General features: G+C 41.3%; 1 protein-coding gene across 2 annotated transcripts; it reads left to right on the plus strand.

The window, feature by feature from the left end:
- Nucleotides 1-133: 133 nt before the first annotated feature.
- LOC6589115 (protein FAM107B) lies at nucleotides 134-21,583 on the plus strand. Of its 2 annotated transcripts, none has more exons than XM_026988716.1 (3): nucleotides 134-1,046; nucleotides 20,431-20,635; nucleotides 20,702-21,583. In XM_026988716.1, the coding sequence occupies exons 2-3, from the start codon at nucleotides 20,484-20,486 to the stop codon at nucleotides 20,979-20,981; spliced, it is 432 nt and encodes a 143-aa protein (XP_026844517.1). In that variant the 5' UTR covers nucleotides 134-1,046; nucleotides 20,431-20,483; the 3' UTR covers nucleotides 20,982-21,583. The 2 variants fall into 2 exon arrangements, with proteins under 2 accessions (XP_026844517.1, XP_002015234.1); XM_002015198.2 differs by lacking the exon at nucleotides 134-1,046 and adding an exon at nucleotides 15,685-16,013.
- Nucleotides 21,584-21,609: the final 26 nt, after the last annotated feature.

Consider the following 21,609-nt stretch of genomic DNA (forward strand, 5'->3'; position numbering starts at 1 on the left):
AATCTCGTGTTTCTCAAGCTCTGCTACCGTCTCGAATTTTTTTCTGACTTCAGAAAATTCCGTTGATACGCCACAAATTATATTGCTATTTGAGCCAAAAAAAAAAACTATTTACAATATTATCAAATAAAATCGAATCTCGTTAAAACGCGCACACAGTCGATTGTTTACGTTTAGACAAGACAGGTGGACGACAATTTTGAAAACACGCGGGCAAATCGTTGTGGCCAAAAAAAAAACACATTTCTCTTATTGTTTCAAATATTGCGTGTTTTAATTGTGATTTCGTCAACAGAAATCAAAAGTCACAAAAATCAACAAAAATAATATTCGCAAGCTCCACCATCAGCATCTTGGGGAAGCAAAAGACGCCCGCCAACAACAACAACAGCTTCCTCCGATTGTTGTTTTGTGTCTCTCTGTGTGTGTGCGTGTCGGCGTCGATGCTGCGAAACGTGAAATGCAAATTATTGCAATAGCAACAAACAACAATCACTGCAACAACAACGAAAACAAAACGGTTTCGCGTGTGCTGGAAAAATATTGCATTTGCAACAACAGCAACAACAAGCAGAACAGCGTGTGAGAGGGAGACACGAAAATATTGCGCGCCAAAAGCGAGAGAAGTATTACACAAAAACAATAAAAACACAGAGAAGACCAATAGGGTAAAGCAACAACCAACAACAGGCAATAAAGACGAAGAGAAGCTGTGCAGAAGGAGAACCTGAAAAGAAGAAAAACGCAGAAGCTGAGCAGAGCCCTGGAGCAGCGAGGTTAAGGAAAAAGCAGAATCTGGAAGCAGAAGCTGCGAAAAAAAAAACAGCTACAAACAGCGGGAAGTTGGAGCAGGACAGCATCAGAAGCAGCTGAGAGGACAAACAGCCACAACAAAAACGGGAAAACAAATCAAAACATCAGCAAGAGAGAGCGCAGGAATTCCATTCGAGTATCTCTCCCTTCCACCCATCGCAATTTATTTTATCCACCAGAGCACAAAAGGGAGGCGGAGAGGAGCCAAACACTTGAAGCATTTGGGCTCTGTGGTGAGTTTTTCCAATGGTTTTTCAATTATGGGCCCTATCCTATCCTCCAGCTATTAGTCTCTCCACCCATACGTCCGTCTATCCCTTCAACCGTACGACCTTTCCATCTATCGAAACTTCAATTTATCCGTACACCCCATCCTTCTATCCGAAAGTCCATACATTTGAAGCTTCTTCCATATTCCCGCCCTGTTCCGTTCGTTTATTCAATGGCCTCCGGGCAAAAACATTTGGCAAAGTGCAAAAGTCAAGGCTCCTATTCAGGGTTTTTGATTTGCGCCGTTTTGACCTTTGGCAAAGCAGAAAGAGTGTAAAAAAAAATATAAAATTGAGTGTGCACAGACGACATCCCGAGTCCTTGACTGGCGACAGCGCTCCTGAAAATGCTGCACAGTGGTTGGTGTTGCACACAAAAATTGAGTAATTCCCAAGGCCCATATAATCAGCTGCACTTCCATGAGGAAATACCAGGCATTACTTATGGGATTGGATTGTGTTTGGAAAAAATAGCGAAACAATGGGGTAACACAATGCTGATTAATGCACTGTGACGAAATTGGAAGAAATGTCGAATGAAGTCAGGTAGAAAAAGGCCGAGATTTCCAGCAACCCCGAACGAGATTACGTGCCTTTTTTTTTCCTGTTTATGCGACTGGCGGGGATCTTGATCGAATTACCTTGAGAATTGATCGTGTGTGGCGAAATGGAATGCGATTTTAGGCAGAACTTTGTTTTGGAAACCGGCTTGAACCAGGCATTTTTATTTCTTAGGAATTGCAAAAACCTGAATGATGGAAAGATCACAGTTTGTTGAGAAACCAAGAAGCATGATGCTGAATAATGAGGTTTGAGCATTTTTCGTAAAATATGTAATTATTAGAGAATGCCAAAGTGCTTGAAAACGATATTCAAATATATTTGTTCTTATTTTCTAATGCTTCTTAATAGGCTTTTCTTCTTTAAACCGGATTGATCTAATAATTCCACACTTCTTGAAAATACAGAACAGAAAAAAGATTATCCTAACAATCCTTAAACGGAGTGAGAAGAGATTTCCTGTTTCAAACCAGATTTTTGAAGAGTTTCCCATTCCTTAAAGGTTCCAAAACGGGTTGAACAAGGAATTCCCTATAGTCGCCACATTTAGTACTCAACCATGCCACAAAGTATTTTCCTCCCCAATTGTCTGGCCTGCCTGTGTTGACACTTATACCATTATCTGCCATATACCACGCCATGTCGTCATCGTGTGCACTGCATGTGAAAGTAAAAGCTGATAAGAGAACACTTTATGAGACGTTCGCAAGTCCAAGCCCAGCCCGAAAAAAACCAATAAAATGGTATAAGAAATCGGGCAATTATGATTAGAGGCGAGACCCCATCCCCATTGCACAGATTAAATGGCAGCTTGGGGCACACTGTGCGGGGCAACGTCTGCTGCTTGCGACTCTCTGCTGCGCCCCGGTAATCAAACGTCTAGACAGTGTCCCGTCGTTGTTGCAGCTTCTTTAGGAGACGTTCCCCGTTACCCCTTCTCCGTTCAATGTGCAGCCGTCGGCACGCCTCGCTATTCGACAGGCTGCTGCTGCACCCTTCATTCTCTTCATTCTGAAGCCTGCATCCTTTTTACGCCCCTCTTCGCATCTCTGGCTTCTGCATACTTTTCCCCTCTCTCCATCCTGCTGCCTGCAACCGAAGCAACCCCCTACCAACAACAACAAACAACACCAGCAGCAAAAAGGGCTCCCTACTCCCGACTTTGCTCTCTCTTTCTCTCTCTTTCGCATATCTCTCTGTATACTCGCAAGACAAATACAACATACTCGTACATAATCCCGTTTTTATTGCGGCTGAGTGAGAAAAAGAAGCAAAGGATAAATAAGAACGAAAGGTTTGGTGGTTTGATGAATTTGATACCCTTTCAAATGCATTTCGTATAAATTTTAAGTTTTTTTGGAGATCTGCTCGAAGGATCGATATTAAACTGGAATTGGCAACATTTCCTTGGATTATTCTTACTTCTGCCTAAAAACATCTAGTCCGAAAGAATAGTACCCTCCTCTGCAAGGGTATAAAAGTACCACAGTAGTCGTGTAGTGGTCCTTTGGTCTGGTTCTCATCTCTCTCGTTCCCTTTTCTCGGCGACGCGTGTGAACTCCACTCAACTCTCCCGACCCTGACTGGGCGGCCTGGCCATGCCACTCAATCATTATGAAAATAACGCTCGTAAATTACAAAACCATGGTTTTATTTGTCAAAATTTGAAACTTATTTGAACAGGCGCCAAGCAAAGGGCAGCAAGCAAAACAGCAGGCAGCAGCAGCAGAGAGAGGAGAGCAGAGCACCGCCTCCGTCCAGTTGTTCCCCAATCGAGTTTCTTCTCTGTGTGTGTTTGTATTCGAGTGTACGGTATATGTACGTGTACCGTTCTTTTCGTTTTGTTGTGCTTGTTTCGTCGTGTTCGTGATTAGCATGCTCATTCGCTCGTTTTTCTCACTCGCCCCCATGCAAGTGTATTGGTTCGAGTGAAAGAGCCCTGGTCTGGAATGGCCTGGCATCCAGGCATCACCGAGCCCTTTCGATTAACTCACTCGGCTTTCGCTCCACTCGTATCCCAATCAGCTCATATCTCTTCCATTCTTATGTATATTTTTATCAATGAATTTCTAATTACTGTACAATTGGTGTTTTTTTCGGATTATTAACCTCCAGTCCGTCCTCTGCATATCACATGGTTGTTGGCCATTTGGGTTGGCTTGGTTAATGATTGATAAAGTGTCCGGATGGTTACCAAATGTGGGGGAGTCTGTCCCCCAAAATGGTAGACCTGATTGCCGGCTATTAATCTCCGCTTGATTGATGGACCAGCCCCAAAGCTTCTGGCACATGAATTTTTAAGTACAGAGTGAAATTTGTTCATGCTTTGAATTCCCCAAAAAATGGAGGTGGAATTTAATGCATAAAAGGAGCTGAAAATTTAAAAAATTCAACATTTTTGATGTAATTTTATTCCACAAAAAAAAGTGCAATATCAGTTGATAGTTTAGCATAATTTTGCGATCTTAGACAACAGATGGTTTTATGACAAACTTGGATGCAAAATATACCGGATTGGATTCAAATATATACAGTTAAAATTTTTGGGTAACGCGAAATTCCTCAAAACCCAAAAGTTACCAGATGTTTTTATACAAGAATAAAACTAAAAAGTTACAATCGTTTAAATTTTGAAGGTTTAAAAGTCAACTTTGAACAGATGTTTTTATTATAAAAGAATTCAAATGAAATAAGGAATTGTAGCTTAAGTCTATTTAAAGATTCACAGTTGTTTTTTGAAGTTAACTTGAACTTATTCTTGAACACTTATTTATTCGAATTAAATTTATCGCATAATACAATTTTAATCAAAAGACTGAAATGGGGGCGTAATTTGTAAATCCCACAAAACATGAAGCAATTCAACAGATGTTTCTATAATAACTTGAACTAGACAATGAAATTGATTTAAATTTCCCCTATGGGAATTGTAAAACATTTTATATTATCGCAATTGTTATTTATACGAATAGGCGCATGCATACAATGTGAATGTATTTCCATTTGCTTAAGTGCTTTGTTTGCTCAAATTACGATTAGGTCAACTACATAGCATAGCAAAGCACATGTACATATGTAAATGCCATTGGAGCACACAAGCATTCATTCATTCCCATTTCTGGTGTTTCTGCTTCCCATTTCTGGATTAGATTTGCAAAAAAAAAACTATAGCAAGGCCACACAAAAAACTGAGCAATCAATGGAAACAAGAACGAAAAGTAAATCCAAATGGGTAAAAGTCTAAATAGATGTACCCTAACATTTACGGGAATATGTACATGTGAAGCACTATAGACGACTCTGGAAGATAAGCCTATCAAACTTAACCCATATTCCAGCATACTAGACCTTATCGTGTTGATTGAGATTAAAAGTTCAGTGCAGGTGTTCTCCAAATAATCTTCTATGAATGACTTGGATTAAGGTCTTAAAAAGGTCTTCCAAGGCAATGCATATCTTTGCTAAATATGGATAAAAAGTTCTAGAATTGGGAAAAGACATAGAGACCACTCTAGGAAAGATACGGAATGCTCTTAGATATCTATGTATGTCATAAAACCACCTTCTAGATCTCTTTGTCTATTATAATCCCATCAAATTCCGATTTCCAGACACCCAACTCAAAGCCACAGTTGACAATACCCTTTCTCTTCCCTAGAGTAAAATGGGAGCATGTAAAGACCGCCGTCAAATCAGGCGTCGAGTGAATGAATGAAAAGTTTTTCTTCTTTTTTTTTGACTGTTGCCTTGAGAGGCGGGGGAGGGAGTGAAATAATTGTATCGTGGGGAGTGCGAATAAGGAGGGGCAGCCGTTGTCGGCCATGTGCTTGATACGTAATCATCGCATTTTTGTTGTGAGACCGCAAATAGCCATTTGTTGTGTGTGGCAGTGTTTGTCGCCATATATGGTCATGTTTTGTGTAGAGTTTGTGCCGTGTAGTGGTTCGGTAGGTTGATAAGCCCAAGGCTTGAGCGGCTCCTGAATGAAGAGAGTGAGAGAGGCCCCCGGTATTTCGGCTCCTGGTGAGGTGTGTTAGTGGAGAGTAACTTGAGATAGGGAGAGTATTGAATGAATATCTAATGCCTTTTCCTATTAAAATTTAAACTCAAATAAATACACCTGAAGAAGAAAAGTGTAGAGAGACCGCCTCGTAAGAGCTAGAGTGAGTGCACTGGAAAGCCTGATCTACTGGCGCTTGCATTATTTTGCCCAAAAGCGGATGAGCAACAACTGTGTGGCATGGGAGAGGAAGATACACGTACATATATTAGTCGCCTGTACTCGTAGTCAGTGATTGTAATTACGATTCCGGCTTATGCAATTCATCATTATGGCCACAGTTTTCGCCCAAGCGACAGACCCACTATGAAACAACAGCGAAATGCAATTGAATCGCGTTTGGAAATGAATGCCACCAGCAACAGCAACAGCAACAACAGCACTAGCCCCAACCCCAACCCCAGCTCCAGCCCCAGCCCCATCGGAGGAGGCGCGCAACCCGAGTAACTCACAAAATATAAAAGTGAAAACTTGTTTTCCTTTCCAGCTACGAGGGTATTATTGTTTCTCGTTGTTTTCGCAGTTGTACTTTGTTTTTTTTGCTGTTTTTTTTTTATTATGTCTTGCATTTGACTTTGACTTTTCAACCGAGGCGGCGTCAACAGTCGAATTGTCTTCTACTACTTCTTCTCCCTCGACTTCGTCCGCCTTTGTTTTTCTTGCGGTCGTCGTCGTCAGTCACAGTCAGAGTCACAGTCACAGTCACAGTGTGTCGAAGGCATTGACTATGGAAATTGGTTACACCATGAAGTAGTGTGGTATGGAAATGAGTGATTGTCTGATTCATTCAAGGCTGATCAAAGTTACACTTTGCTGATTTTTGTAATAAAATAATAGAGTTCAGCTTCCATAGGTCGAACCAAAGAAATCGTTGGAAATCATGGAGATTTCTATTTACAGATGTAATGTGCCCCCTAAACGCTGTAAATAATAATGGGTTTTTGATGGTTTAAAGTTGAATCGGTATTATTTGATTAAAGAAATAAACCGGAAGAAAATTCTGAAACACCCATGCATGAGTGTGATTTTCCACTGCGGTCAAAACGTAGCAGTATTCCCACAAAATTCACAGTTTACTGCAACCGTTATGCCTCGCACTGCACTTGCCACTTGTACAGTGGGTGTTAATTGCATTAAAAGTGGTCATTAGATTATCGGGCGGCTGCTCCACACTGTGCAAAGGAGAGACCCCAAAAGCCACCACCAATATTTTGTGGTGACTGGCGGCGCTTTCGTTTTTCCCCCTCTCCCACCCCCTAATGCCGTTTGCCACCCCGCACGCATTTGCAGCAACACCCCAATTTGGGCAGATGGTTGGGGGGCATGGCATCCAAGTAAATAAGCAATGAGTGCGATGGTGTGCTTGTGTGTGTGTCGAGCCGAAGGCTGTTGCTGTCTCTCTTGTCCCACCCCGCAAAAGCGAACGAGTGCAATGACGCGAGGCTCACAGAGCAGCAGAGAGTCAAGAGCAGAGGGCAGCGAGCGCCAGCAGCAGAGAGTCAAGAGCAGAGGGCAGCGCCACTCAAAGCAAGGTGTGTTAATAAAAGGTGCGATATTCCCCACTCCTTGAGTCACATTAAATATTGTACGAGACACTCTTTCACTCCCTCCGAGCCATCACACTCTCACTCTCTGTGTGGTCTCTGTTCAAGAGCACCTTCTATTAGCGCTTCACCCTAAATGAGCATATGCCCTGTTTCAAAGCAGGAGAGCAGAGGGCGAGCAGCAAGACACAAACACACACGCACGCGACACCCCAACTCTGTTTGTGTGGGAGAGAGCTGAAAAGAGAGAGCAGAGCAGAGCAGAGCAGTGGCGACTAATACTGTTTTTTCGATTTCGACTTCGTGCTGCACTTTTTGATGATTTCCTGTGAACATTTTGGATATTTCAACGTGAAGGAACTTGTTGCATGCGATTGCCACAGAGAGAGCGAGCGAGTGAGAGAGTGTTTCTCTAGCAATTTAAGGTGTGACGTCAGCGAGCAAGAGATTTCATTGCGAGATGGAAAAAAGTAAGACTTTGATATTGAGGAAACCTTCAATTATAGAACAAATGCAATCTATAAATTTGATTGAATCAACTTTTCATAATCGAAAAACTCTCTAAATAAACACAAAAGTGATTTCTTTCTAAATTTATAGCATTTTAAAAGTAAAGCACTTTACAATCTCTAGAGATTTTAGCGTGACACAGTTGAAAGACCAAACGAATTCGGGAAGTTGTGTTGTTAAGAAAAACTACTAAATATAAATACATTTTGTTTTGGTATTTTATTGAAATTAAAGAAAGGAATTGACAGGTGTTTATTTTAAAAGTTATTTTTGGATTTTCTAATGGAAAAACTATGTACAAAAGAATGCGGTAAAGTGGAAACGTATCTAATATTTTTCGTTGAATTTATTGTACATAAATGGCATTAATGAATTTATTGCGATTTACAGGAGTTCGACTGCTGTTAAATGTTTGCTAGAATTACGACTTCTCCATAAATCTTGTATGCAGATTGGTTCCCCTTTCTCTGATTCCTGTGCTGGCTGCCGTTCCGTTCCGTTTCCGGCACTGATTGATTTCTGTTTCTTAAACCGCGATATCAAATCGATCCGCAATGGAGTTTATTTTTGCCCGCCGAAAGAAGAGTGAAAGACAGCTATTGTTTTTGTTTCTTTTGTGGTTCATTTAATTGTTTTTTTTTTGTCGGTTGCAATCTGTGTGTGTGTGTAATTTTATTTGTTAAGTGCTGCAATTTCTTCGAGTTATATAAATGCTGTATTTTGCCTTTTTCAAATGATTATTGTCTGCGAGCGCGTGAAATGTGTGTTTTCTGGTTATTCCTCGTCGACTGTTGCACGTTTTTTGTTTTTTGTTTGTTTGATTGGCTAATTTGATGTTTGTTGGTTGTTTTCGGCTCGTCAAGGCCGCCGCGTTTTGTTGTAATGCTCATTTACACGCATTATGGTTTAAGCCATTTCTTGTGTGAAATATTTCAAATGGGGTCTTCGGGGAGGCGGCATGGCTCTTGCCTTATGTCGAATGAATATTAACTAATCATTTTTATGAGGCTCTCTCGCCCCCCAACCGTTTCAATAAACGACAGCAGAGGCATTCAAATTTAACGAGCCTCCAATTAAGCCATAAATTCAGTTTCTATTCATGGTTGAATTCTTCATTAAATTGCTTAAGTTTTATGACTGAATAAAGAATAAAACTAGATCTATAGAGCTGTGATTTTGGATGGAATTCTTTGAGAATTTAATCTTTATAAAGATCTGATTAGCGACGGAACACTTTAAGAGTGAAATTAAATATTTTTGGCCACTGATTTATGATTGAATTCTTAATGAATGATGTCATGCAATGAAAGCTACCTTTTATGAGTTTTTTACACAAAGATATTCTTTGTGTTTTCTGATGAAATTGAGTGGATTTGATTAGTCATAAATCTGAGAGCAGCAAAGATTGATATCTATAGATATGTGAAAAAACGGTCTTCTTTAATCACAAAGATCGAAAGGCAACAACAAATAGTGTAACCCTACCATAAATGGCAGGAGAACCCATTAAAATTTAATGATTTGCAAAATTTGACGTGCATGCAATATTCCTCAAATTTCTTATAAATTCGTGCCTGAAATTTTTAAGAATAAAATCCGTTGGCATGATGTATTGGCTATTTAAAGAATCTTACTCAAAGATTTCTTTTCGATTTCTGATCAAATTGTTGTTAGATTATATTTATCTACAGTAATATACGTTCTAAGATCTAGAATGTTTTTAAATAAAACTTTAAGAATATTCACATAAGAAGAACATTAAAAACTATAATCTCTCTATTATATGTCTGAAAGATATAATGGTTGTATTTCCTAAAAAATTTAAATATTCCCGATCTAAAAAAGAAAATTGAAGGCCATGGGCATCTGTCCATATATCCAAAACTTGGATATCACCATCCATTATCTGTTCGAAATTACACAAAATGTACATAGAAGAACATCTTCTGAGTCGGTGCTTCAAGTATTTTCTCAAACTCATTGCAGTGCGTTCTGTACACTGTTAAATCATTGAGAATCCCATTATATGGCCTCCATAAACTAGCAATTTTGATGTGCTCCATTAGCCTCATAACAAACAAAAAACACACACAGAATAAATCACCCAAAATTTGTTTCAATGAGAATAGCATAAAATTTTATGATATTAACAAAACTCATTCAAAACTTTAGACATTTTGTGGAAAAAGAGCCAAGAGTTTGCTTATAGTTTCGCTCGCTCTTTTTTTATGATTTTCAAATACAACAGATAAACCACCGAAAAAAAATCTTTTTATCTGACACTGACGTCTGGGTGGGGCATTCGTTATGCTCATTCATGGCCAAATATTTGCCTAAAATATAATCTGCTTAGAGATAATTTTACTAGACTCAAAGCCAAATGCTTTTCATAAAGTTCAAGTACGAAAAGAGCAATCATAAAATAAAATTTTATTAAAACTTATTGCTGTGGCAGGGGGAGTATTATTCTGATTGTTGTTGGGGTTCTCGTTGATAAGCGTTTTGCACCCGCATCAGCATTTTTGTGTGTGTTTCGGGCTTGATTAGCTCGATGCGGGATTTCGATTACGAAATTCTCTTAATGGACTTCTCTCTACCCCCAAACCCAAACCCATTTGCCCCTCTTTTGGAACTATAAACCTACAAATTTTCTGTTTATTGTTCACAAAAATATTCTCGTTGCCAGAATTGTTTATGTTTATGTCGAATCGTATGTGGAATGCCACATGTGCCGCTTGCTGACTCTCGGTTTTCTGTATTTTTTTGTTTTATAAACAGATCGGCCGCGGCAGGCAGGCAGCGAAAAATATTCCATTTTAGAAATAAATGTTTTCTGTGTGGCGTTTTTGTTTTCTTGGAATCGCTCTTGGGGCCACAGCCAGTGTGTTGCATGCCTCTGGCTCTTCGTGGAAAGGTCAGTTTTGAGTTAGTTTTAGTTTCTCCCCGTTTATTCCCAGTACTCCATTAGGGGCCGCCGTTCCCCATGTCGAATGGCTTTCCCATTGCGCAATTTGAACTGTTTTTTCGGTTTTTGGACTTTGTAATCCTCTGTCCGGTTTTTGTTTCGTCGGATTTCTGTCCACTGGTCTTCACTGGTCTCCACTGGCACTTGTCAAGACCGGGGCCTAACCAAAGCAAAATATACTGAAATGCATTAAGACTTAGTACGGGTTATATAAGACGCTTATTATATACTCTTTCACGTTTTTCGGGGGAGGGAGGAGCATGCATTAAAATGCGAAAAACATGTTTCCAAATATGATTTTCAAGATATGAGATATTGGAAAACACAGAGACGATTACTGGGTTAAGAGATGAGGCAATAAAATGTCATGGGATTTCGTATAAAATATGAAGATGTCTTTTAACAGTTTTCCTGCGTACATATGTGAATTTTTCCCATTTGAATAACATTTTATATCTATATATTTATGTAATTTTAGGTAATTCTTTTTAAATATCTGGAAAAAGAAAATATAAGCCCCATAGAAAATCTGTTCGCTCATAAGATCTCTTACCCTTCCGTCTGTGCATTACAAAACCTCTATCGAAACAGGAACTACCCTCTGTAAGGGTATCAAAATTTCACGAATACTTAAAAAATAAAAATAAAAAAACCACGCACACAAATTAAACTGAAAATTGTTATTAAAAGCGCGTACAAGACGACAAACGATGTCGACGCGGAAAATTAGTGGCTCTGAATGAATGAATGGCTGAATGAGGGGCTGAAATGACAGGGGGGCAGGGGGGCCACAGAGGGAAGTAGCTGATGGGACTGGGGACTGGGGATGGGGCTCTGGAGTGAAAGAGTGAAAGCCGGTAAGCCACTTTGCAGCACCGAATGACTTACATTGCCGAATGCTTTTTGCTGGCGACTCTCCCGACTCGCGACTCCCGACTTCCTGTGGTTGCATCTCCCGCTGGGTGATTGACCACAAACAGGGGCACCACCATCACCAGAAGGCAGGGAGTGGGTGGTGTGTTGCACGGGCACTGACAGGAGGGGAGGGACAGATTAGCTAATTTCATGAGTCACTCAACCAGGTTTCGCTGCCACAGAATATAATGAGCGGAGGGCTCACAACGACTAAACGGGGCCAATAAATTCTGGCACGCCATTAAAATTGAAAAAAAAGAAAAAAGAATAGTTTCATAGGCCGAAGGTGGATACCCTGAAAGATCTATTATATGATATAGGAAACTGATTTATATAAACTTTGAAGTAAAAAAATATTATATGACAGCTCTATGGAGTTATCTTTAGAAAGCAGATCCTTCTTTTCTATCGATTCTAACATGATATAGTGATCACATCAGGGCTCCAATAATTTTGAATGGTTTTTGGAAACTTTCATGCAGGTATTTCTTTTTATTTTTTGCAAAACATTTCGTCAAATCATTGTATCACGACAAGGGTATAACAAATGTAGGAATTCCTACGGAAAACCTACATACAAGCGGGAAATGGAGAGGAAAAGGTAGGTAGATGATAGGAAATACTTTGGATTGCGTGTGGCAGCGGCGGCCTCCCTTTTGTTCTTGGGGGCGACAGACAAACACCAGTCGAATGGGGCAAACACAAATAAATAGTAAATATAAAATTTCTATGACTAACACGCGCCTACAACGAGTCGAAGGCCCTCAAAGAACCTTCAAGGGAAACATTTGAGGAGGGCAATGGCTGGAGGAGAGATGATTAGACAATCCACAATTACTTAGGATCCATGACATAAGTGCGAACGGTTCGGGGAAAGCAATTAGAGAATGTTGAACGTACACATTTGTAGAAGAAACTTATACTTAGCAAGTATAATTGGGGCTTAAATTAGGTATAAATAAATTATGTATTAAAGGAAAATCGGTCATAGCTTACTCCATTGCCACGCACTCGCAATCCCCCTCTGTCTCTCTCTCTCTTCGTCTCTTAGTGGCGCCATCTGGGGTAGTGAGCGGGATATAAAAACTGGATTGTATTTCCATGTACATACATAAGAATGTATTTGACCCTGCTTCCCTCTTCAAAGGTAGATGGTTGAATGAAGATGGTCATCCTTTATCGAGTCCACCACTTTTGCAGATGCTTCAATAAAGCAAAAAAAACAATGACCTAAAAGATTAAAACAAAAGTTTGATTGAAAGTTAAACTTTGGCCAAAGCCACACAAAGTTTCCCCACAAAAGTTGGATCACAAAACCAAGTTTTAAACAAAAGAAAACTAAAGTTTCCAACAAGAATTCTTATCGGTTTTTATTGAAATTTTGTAAAACTATGATTGATTATGTGGCTTCAATTTTCAGTATTCAGAATACTTTCCTCGTAGAGCAATCAAAAGGGAGAACAAAAAGAGGAATAATTACAAAAGCACACAAAATTCTTGTAGCTTTCCGCTGAGACAGCAGGCACTTTCAATTGTTGGTTTATTTATTGATCTGTTTTCCGTTCTGGCGGCGTAAATATTTGGTCTAGACACACACTCTACGAATATTTGCCAAGCAACCAGATGATATGCGTACTTAGCAAAAGCCAACCCCCCATTTCGTTTGTGTTTTTGTGGCTAGACGAAATGAAACTATGCAAAATTCAAAGCCCTACCCTGAGAGTAGTCGGCCAAGGCAACCCCCTAACCCACAGGCAGTCGCCCTTGGTCTATACAACCCCATAGTAGGGCATAAGCCCATTAGCTGTATTGGAGTTCCCACAGACTATAACCCTTAGTAGAGTAGTGAGCTCCTTAATTTAACGAGAGTGTCCGTAAGACATCCATCCTTAACACTGCGAAGACCCTCAGACCTGGGGACCCTCAAGATCTAATAACAATAATGAAAAACCAATTCCTTACACTTGTTTGTTTTTCAGATGCTCGATCGTTCTATTTTACGCTCATCTCTTGTGTATCAACCCTTAGCAGAAGGCTTTCTAGTGTAACCTAGTGAAATCCTGTCAGGCCGCCCAAGACCTGTACGAGCGTAGGACCCCTAATGTCATACGCTAAGTCGGGACATTTTGTAACACAAAAACACCCGTCAGCCCTGAAAAGAGCCTCCTCTCTACGCTATCAGAACACCTAGTTCTAAGTAAAACACTCTACCCCCTAACCCCCAGAGGAGTCTCGCCTCAAACCAAAACGGACCCTTCATATTCCTGTATCCCCAAACCCTTACTTTAGGGAGTTCGCTCCCCTCTGGATTCCAGCCCATCCCTCAACCCCCAAGTATTCTACATCCCCCTGGCCACCCCCTTGAAGGAACAGCTGATGATTATGTTGCCCCAAAGTTAACCTCCCGGCGCCCCCTCGACAAAAAGACGACACCTGACGAGCCCCCAACGACCACAAGAGCATCGTCGTCGTCGTCTGACTCTTGAGGGGGGGAAATGTTTATGCATGATGTAGGGTAAGGGCCTTAGGGTGTGTGTGTGCGGGGGTCGGAGACATTTTTGCGATTGTTGGTTCCGTTTGGGGTTTTGTCTACCATTTCTGCTATCCTGTTGAAAAATCAGGGAAATCTATTTATTGATGTTTTTCGCACAAAATGCCAGAGATACTACTAAGAGCGAGAGAGAGTGAAAGAGAGAGATCCAAGGGTCGATGTTCGGCTATGACGTCAGAGGGTTTATCAGACAGGGAGAGATATAGAGAGAGGGGGAGAGGCAACGAGAGCGAGAGCGCCAAAGGTAGGAGAGCTTTCGTTTAAAGCTTCTTTGCTTTGGTGCTTAATCTCTCTCCCGCTCTCTCTCTGTTTGTCTCTCTTTCAGCGTACGGCGTGCGCTCTCCTGCCAGACGGACGGCAGGCAGGTCCTTATTGCTGACGTCATTGCTCCCGTTTGAAGGCAGCGACGACTCCTGTTGCTCCTGCTGCCGTGCGGCATGCAGGCTGCCTGCTGCCGCTTGCTGCTCGCCGGTTCATTTGAGGCGGAGTATTTGAGTTAGAGTTGTTGAATGGCGGGCTCCAAAAGCCCGCCCCTTCGAACTGGGTGGCGGCACTCCAACCCAGCTACCGACCACTCCCCCCGCCACCTCTTTTGGAGTATGTTTTTCTCCTGCAGGATAGGCTGCTCCTCCAAGAAGTTGCTCCACGTCTTGGCTGGCATCTTGAGTAAGGAAGTCCATGCCCAGCCTCCTGGGGGGAGGCGAGGTGCTGGTCTCTCGGCGTTTTCCGCGTTTTTGTTGGTGTTTTTGTGTGTGGAGCGGCCATTTTCTCCATGGAGCCAATTAGCACCAGGCGAACAGGAGGCAGGAAACAGCAGCCAGCAGTGTGGCGCTCTTTAGAGGGAGGTAGGATGCTCACACAAAGAGCAGGTGCCGCCCCTACAGATTCCGGAAAAGCTCAAACGGCACACAGAGAGGGAGCGAGATGGATGCGACGGATGCTGTGTGTGTGTGTGTGGGTGGGTGGGGGCTGTAGGTGTCCTTCTGCCGTGCAGAAGCATATGCAGCAGCGCGTGCGGGGGTCAGGTCAAGGCCCAAAGTGCCATATACATATGTGTGGGTATTGTTATATCTGCCACACGATATTCTGTGGCTTCTGTTGATGGCAGAGAGAACAAAAGAGAGCTTTCACTTTCAGAAGAAGGATTTTCTAATCCATTTTGGTTGCCATTACGTATACGTATTCGTATACGTATGCGTCGTGTACATATCTGGGTCAGCTGTTTGGCTTATGCAAGTCCAGTAGTCCCCAAAGCAACCCCTTGTTTGGGATGGGGATACATAGTGGCTGCAAATGAGGAAGCCTAAAATAGCAAAAAAGCCAAACGCGTTACGTGTTGGCGTTGCACTCTGCACAAAGTTGCAGCAGCTACAGCAGCAGCAGCAGCGGCAGCAGCCACAGCGACATAGTGTGGCAGTGGCAGAGGCAACACAGCAATCGATTGCAGGGGTCCGGTTACAAGCATTTCGCTGCTCTGCTCACAGTTTTTAGCCGTTTGTTGCGTTGATAAGAACACAGGTCGAAAGCGAAAGGCAAAGCCAAAGGCGCCCTGATGTGTGATGTGTGCAAAGAACTGTGCTAATAAGATGTGAGACACAAAAGAGCAGCAACGGTAGGCATTCAAGAAAACATAGCAACCATCGATTCTGCAGTTTGAAAATCGGAAAATGTTTCTATAGTGTCAGCTCAGTGTCGAGTAAATCTTTAAGTGAAAAATCTCTAACACAAATCGAAGTAAAAAATCGAAACTCAACACAACCAAAGATGCAGCGACCAACACCGAATATCTCCACGAGCATTATGAGCCGCATGTCGGTCTTTGAAAGTGAGTCGAATCAGAAGTCCCTTCACACATTCACACATTCATGCATTAATTCATGGTTCTATTCAAACAATTCGTAAGTTGTCTTCGAATCAGCAAACGCAAAAAGCGTCGGAAAAGAGTGAAATCTGGCATTCTTTTATGGCATTGTAAGGTGTGAGATGATTAAGTGCCTGAAGTGCGGCCAAATCTAGATGGAAAGTGTGGAAAATGTGTGGCTTATGTGAACGACAAATGGACACACGTACGGTTGATAAGGTTGAACTGCTTTAAAGTTTCTGGGATTTGTCTGTCCGTTTGACGATGATGGGTTTTGGGATGCGGAGTTTGACTGCAAAGTTTCGTTGATAAATGTAGAATAGTTTCAGTCGGTACAGGGGTATATCTAATTCTTTTAAATGTTGTACTTATGTAACAGCCAGAAACAAGAGTCGGCTGAAAGCAGTGGGAGTCACATCCTTGCTATCAACTGCTCTCCTCGGTTTCACATGACTCGGAACACAGATGCTCGACATGCACAAGCGAAAAGGGCCCAAAAGAATGACCGAGAATAGCAAAACCAACATACACGGCGTGTGCACGACGTGTCCATCTATCAATCTTCATTGACATCTACATACTTGGATATATCAGAGATCTAGAGTAAATATGTACTTGAAGCACCCTGTACCCTGCCCGCATCCCGCATTCGTCTGCCACTGTCCCTTAACTGTTTTCGATTGAGTTCTAAACAAAGACACATTATATTTCTTGACAGAGACACATGCATAAAGTGTACAATGGAAAGTGAAACCCCCCACCCCGTGTCTTTTGGCGACACACAGACCCAAAGAAAAGTTGCCCCAATGCCCTCGGATGAATATCATGTGGTTGGGCGCTAGTTAACCTCTCACGACAATGGTTCACGTTTAAGTTTTTAACTGTACGACTGTCATGCCTTGTTGAGCCCTTAACCCGGTTATGCGAATGGAGTTTCCACTCGATTCTGTAGTAGAAAACTTTCATTTACCCAGTACTGGGCCGGGCACTTGATCATATTTCAGAGCCTCTTTTTGCCTATCATAAATTGTACACACAATGCAGTCGTCTCTAATGTTGGCTTGATTTATTGTACGAGTATGTGCCATAGTCTGGGGGTCACTTGGTGAAAACAAATTGCATATAATTAGCATGAGTGGAGTGTAGTGGAGTGTGGGCTTTCGTAGGGCTGGGTTCGGGTCCCTTATAGAGCGCCTCTTTCGTTTATTTCATTTGCGTTAATTTCATAGCCAAACTCGGACCCAGACGAGGAAATACACCAACAGCGAGTGCACATGGGCACCTCCACCCCACCTCATTAACCCACATGGAAGCAAGTCGCGCACAATTTTCTAACACGGCCTGGGCTCTGGAGATGGGGATGCCTGTGGATGGGGGGCCCATGTTTGTTGGCTAAACTAAACAGCCAGTCGAACCACTCGATTGCGCAAGTGAAAACTTGTTGGGGCGACGATGGACACCATAAGTGAAGTGAAGCCAGCCCCAGGCAGAGCCCCCGCTGGCGGACTGCCCGCAAGTGATAGAAAAATACACTCCCATTGGGGCATTCTAGGCACTTGCAGAGTTTTTAGAGATCAGTAGTTTGGCGGATATAGCCCTATGTGTACGCGTTTCCGCTTCACTTTTGTTGAGATTGTTTTTTTTGCTTGCTAAGTTTAAGTGGAAAATTTTTATAGATCCTCCATGGATCAGCATTAGATCTAGAAATCCTCTTTCTAAGACAAGTGTTTGTTTTTTATTGGTTCGTATTGCACTAGATACATTTACTAAGTACTAACTACAAACAATTGGTTTAATATTATTTTTGTAGTGTTATAAATGTCCTTACATCTATCTTACATTGAACCTAAGAGAATAGAGTTTTATGATAAAGGACAACCTTTACGGATTTAGTTTAAACTCCACTTTCAGTGGGGTAACCTTTCTGCTTATAAAGATCTCTGAATAAAACTCAAGAGACAAAGATTTTATAGGCTATAAATGTAAAATATAATCAAATTCAAATATCTTTTGGCCATTTTCCAAGGGTATACCAATCTTCAGCCACAATCTCTGTCTTTTTTCTGCGGAAACTAAGCACTCCATTGGGTCAATCCTTAGACAGTAAAGGGCCCAGACAGCCAGCGCTGTAAATGCAAATCCATAATGCAGAGAGTTGCCCGGCGAATGCAAATTTCCATTTGAAAAAAACTAGAAAAATCAATCAATATGGATTTGCATACGATTTCCGATTGGGTCACATGTATCGCTTGAATGGGACATGAAATAATTAGCATAGTGCACATTTCGTTATTAGGGTCTCGCGACAGATGTTAAAGGTTAAAGTTTCGGGTTTTCAGGGTCATTAACCAGCCGCCAAACAAGAGATTTCGTTGTTCAAATGCTGAAAACAATGCGGAATAATGAACGAATGAATGAACTATAATTTGTTGGAATTGCCTGAAATGACTCTGATGAAATTTGATTGATTGATTGTCGAATGTGAACTTTGAGTTGGGATGATGATGGTGATGGAGATGTGGAGATCGCAATTTACCCTTTGGTTAACCCCCTCTTGGTGATCTTGGCGATGCCCGATACCCGATTCGTGTGAACTAGTTTAACAATTGAAATGTCTTTTGATTGGAGGAGGGAAACGCTTGAGATATACGGAATTTGTTCAGTTTATTGTTGTTCCATGAATTGAGTCATTACAGAAGGTTCTTTTGATATTGGAGGAAATTAAGTGGTACACAAAACATGAAACGAAATGTTTCTTGATTGGTTACGATGATATGAAGACATTTCTTCATTTGAGTTCTTAATTTATTCCATATAAAAATCAAGTAAACGGAAGAATTTTTTCGGCCTTAATCTATTATGTACATCGATAGCCAAAAGATAACAAATTAAATAATGAAGTGTCTGGTTTTAGACATTCACGATCCAAAATCCCTTTAATCTCTGATTTTGTATCTCCCTTAATTTATATGTGTTAGATTTAAATTTCTGGCACAATGCCACCTGATCTACTCCACTTGCAACAGCTTGGTTTTGGCACAGCTCTGACGGAGTTGGAGCTGGAGTTCCCTTACAATCTGCAGCATATTGGTTCATCTTTCGCCCCCGAAGCGCTTTCAGCAATGTCATTGCCCTTTCGACGGCTTCTCTTGTCTGCCTCTTTATGCGCTTTGCCTCTCTGTCTTTGTCCCTTATCATCGCCTATTAATCTAGTTTAGGTTTTGGGCTTTGGGCATTGGGCCATGGACTGTTGCCACTGCCACTGTGACTGCCACTGCGACAGCGTCAGCGACTAACTAGTTCGCACTGCCGCCCCAAATGTGGGTTAATATGATGGGTGAACAAAAGAAGTTTGCTTGGGTGATGGCTCAGAAAAGAATTTACAAAAAAACTGAACAGAACCGAAGAAAAGAAAAGAATCAGTGAAAAAAAAAACAAGAACAAGAAAATAACAAAAAAGAAAGAACTTTACCGCTGACTTGAATCGAGTTTCTGTTCGTGGGGTGCCCCGTCCCCTCTACTCACGTGGGTCATGACGTACTATACCCTTTCGGAGGGTACACTCAGGTGGTTTGCACAAAAGGAAGTATTTTTGAGGTAATAAACTGCAATTTATAGAAAAATAAAAGGGATTAAACATACACTATGCTCTTATACAATAGATTCTGGATCAGCTTTTCTATTTCTATTCACTTTTCTTTATAAAAATGATATAGAAATGGAATTTAACAATTATTCGTAATAATAAACCCCTCAATAATTCTTTTTGATACGAAACGAAGTAATATTTTTATTCAGAAAATGTCATAAATGGCGAAAGTTGCAAAATAAGGTTCTTAAGGATTACCTCATCAGAATGTGATTATTTTATCTGCTGTTTAAACACTTTTTTATGCTCTAATAGATACATGCGTGTACACATAATCATCTATCATTGTCGTAGTCCCTAAGTATTACAAACGGCAAGGGTATCTGTGTTTCGTCTCGCCGAAGAAAACTTTCATTCTTTTTTTACGGTTTTACAGAAAATTTCTGCCTTGTCGGCTCTCGAGCTGTTGTGTTTGGTTTTTTTTTTGCCTGCTGTTTTTTTTGTAATAACAAATTGACAATGACATGAATGAGAGGAAATATTTAACCTTAATAAACGGCTGAAGACGTTGCGCTTTAGACGTCTTTTGTTTGGTGTTTTTTTTTGTGGTCTGTTTGTGGTGGTACGACGTGGTATGCATTGTTGCAGCAGGCTGAACTGATTTATGGAAGGCCAAGTGGCAATTAAACTTTGGGTGCCCAGAGATAGTAGAGACTGTCCAGAGCTGTGGCTATAGAACGACAGTCCGAGTCCATTCACCATATTAATCTCTGGAACTCTTTTCGCTTTCAGATACCGCATTCAGGCACAGTTCGGCGGAGTCAGAGAACGAGGCCGGAACGACAATGATGTCGATGAGCAGCTCCCCACCGGCTACGCCAACGGGCGTACAGACCGACTCCGAGGGCCTTATATTGCCCAAAAAGCTGATCAATCCCTGCATTGAGAACACCGATCGCAAGGAGCTGCATCGAGAGCTGAAATTCAATGCCAGAATGTAAGTAAATCTATACGAATCGAATCCCTTTCCAACACTCTCTAATCTCTATAAATTTTTTTGCAGTGGCAAGAGTGTGCTCAACCAGAAATCGGAACTCCAGCGTGCCTACGACAAGCAGAAGGAGCGCCATGCGGCCGCCGAGCATCATTCCCCCGATGCGGAGCTGGTGGGCGGCATACCCGGCCTCAAGGGAGAGCTAGGACGGGTCATTTTGGAGCGGGCCCAGAAGCATGAGGCGGCGGCTCAGAAGCAGGATGCCGATGAGGCCGAGGATCGGCAGTATGTTAATCCCGAATATCTGAATGTACGCGCCAAACTGCGCACGGCGAATGGACCCAACTAGAGGATGCCCCTCTTGACCCCCGACTCATCATAATTAATTTGTAAAGAGAGAGATGTAACCAAATTGGAACGTAATAAGTTTAAATGTGTTGACTTTGTGAACTGTTTTCATTTTGATATTATGCAAAACTAGTTGTATCGTTTAAACCTAGACCTAAGCCATTGACTTTACTTTACTTTACTCTAGTGTTAGCTACTAATTTTAGTTATCGTTTATTGGACTAATTTCTCCCCCCCCCTTAATTTCGATGTGTGTGTATAAACCATTTGTATAAAGTTTTCGTTTCTTAAAGAAGTCTATTCTTCCAAAAAAAAAAAACAAAACAAAGCAAACAAACAAATATGTATCTAGTGTAGTTATATGTGAACGTATATGATGTATCTATATCTATATCTATATACTAGTGAGATCGAGATAGTGCTGTAAACAGGGCAAAACGTGTTAGATCGTAAGACAGAGATAGAGACCGACCCGGGAAGAATGATATTGATCTATATAGAACAAAAAACTATTTTATGTCAAAAAAAAAAAAATACAGAACAAGCAAAGAAAAATTTGATTACAGATTACAGAACTATATACAATATATATCTATATACAAATTTAGTTTCTGGAATTAATAAATTTT

The sequence above is a fragment of the Drosophila persimilis genome, unplaced genomic scaffold (genome assembly GCF_003286085.1).
Source record: "Drosophila persimilis strain 14011-0111.01,24,50 unplaced genomic scaffold, DperRS2 tig00000191-arrow-pilon, whole genome shotgun sequence".
Lineage (NCBI taxonomy): Eukaryota > Metazoa > Arthropoda > Insecta > Diptera > Drosophilidae > Drosophila > Drosophila persimilis.

Excerpts from the sequence above, each read along its gene's own strand:
- LOC6589115 (XM_002015198.2), top strand. The coding sequence starts at position 15,953 with ATGCAGCGACCAACACCGAATATCTCCACGAGCATTATGAGCCGCATG. Across the intron at positions 16,014-20,430 it reads CCGCATGTCGGTCTTTGAAA|ATACCGCATTCAGGCACAGT; the intron begins GTGAGTCGAATC and ends TTTCGCTTTCAG. Across the intron at positions 20,636-20,701 it reads CTGAAATTCAATGCCAGAAT|TGGCAAGAGTGTGCTCAACC; the intron begins GTAAGTAAATCT and ends ATTTTTTTGCAG.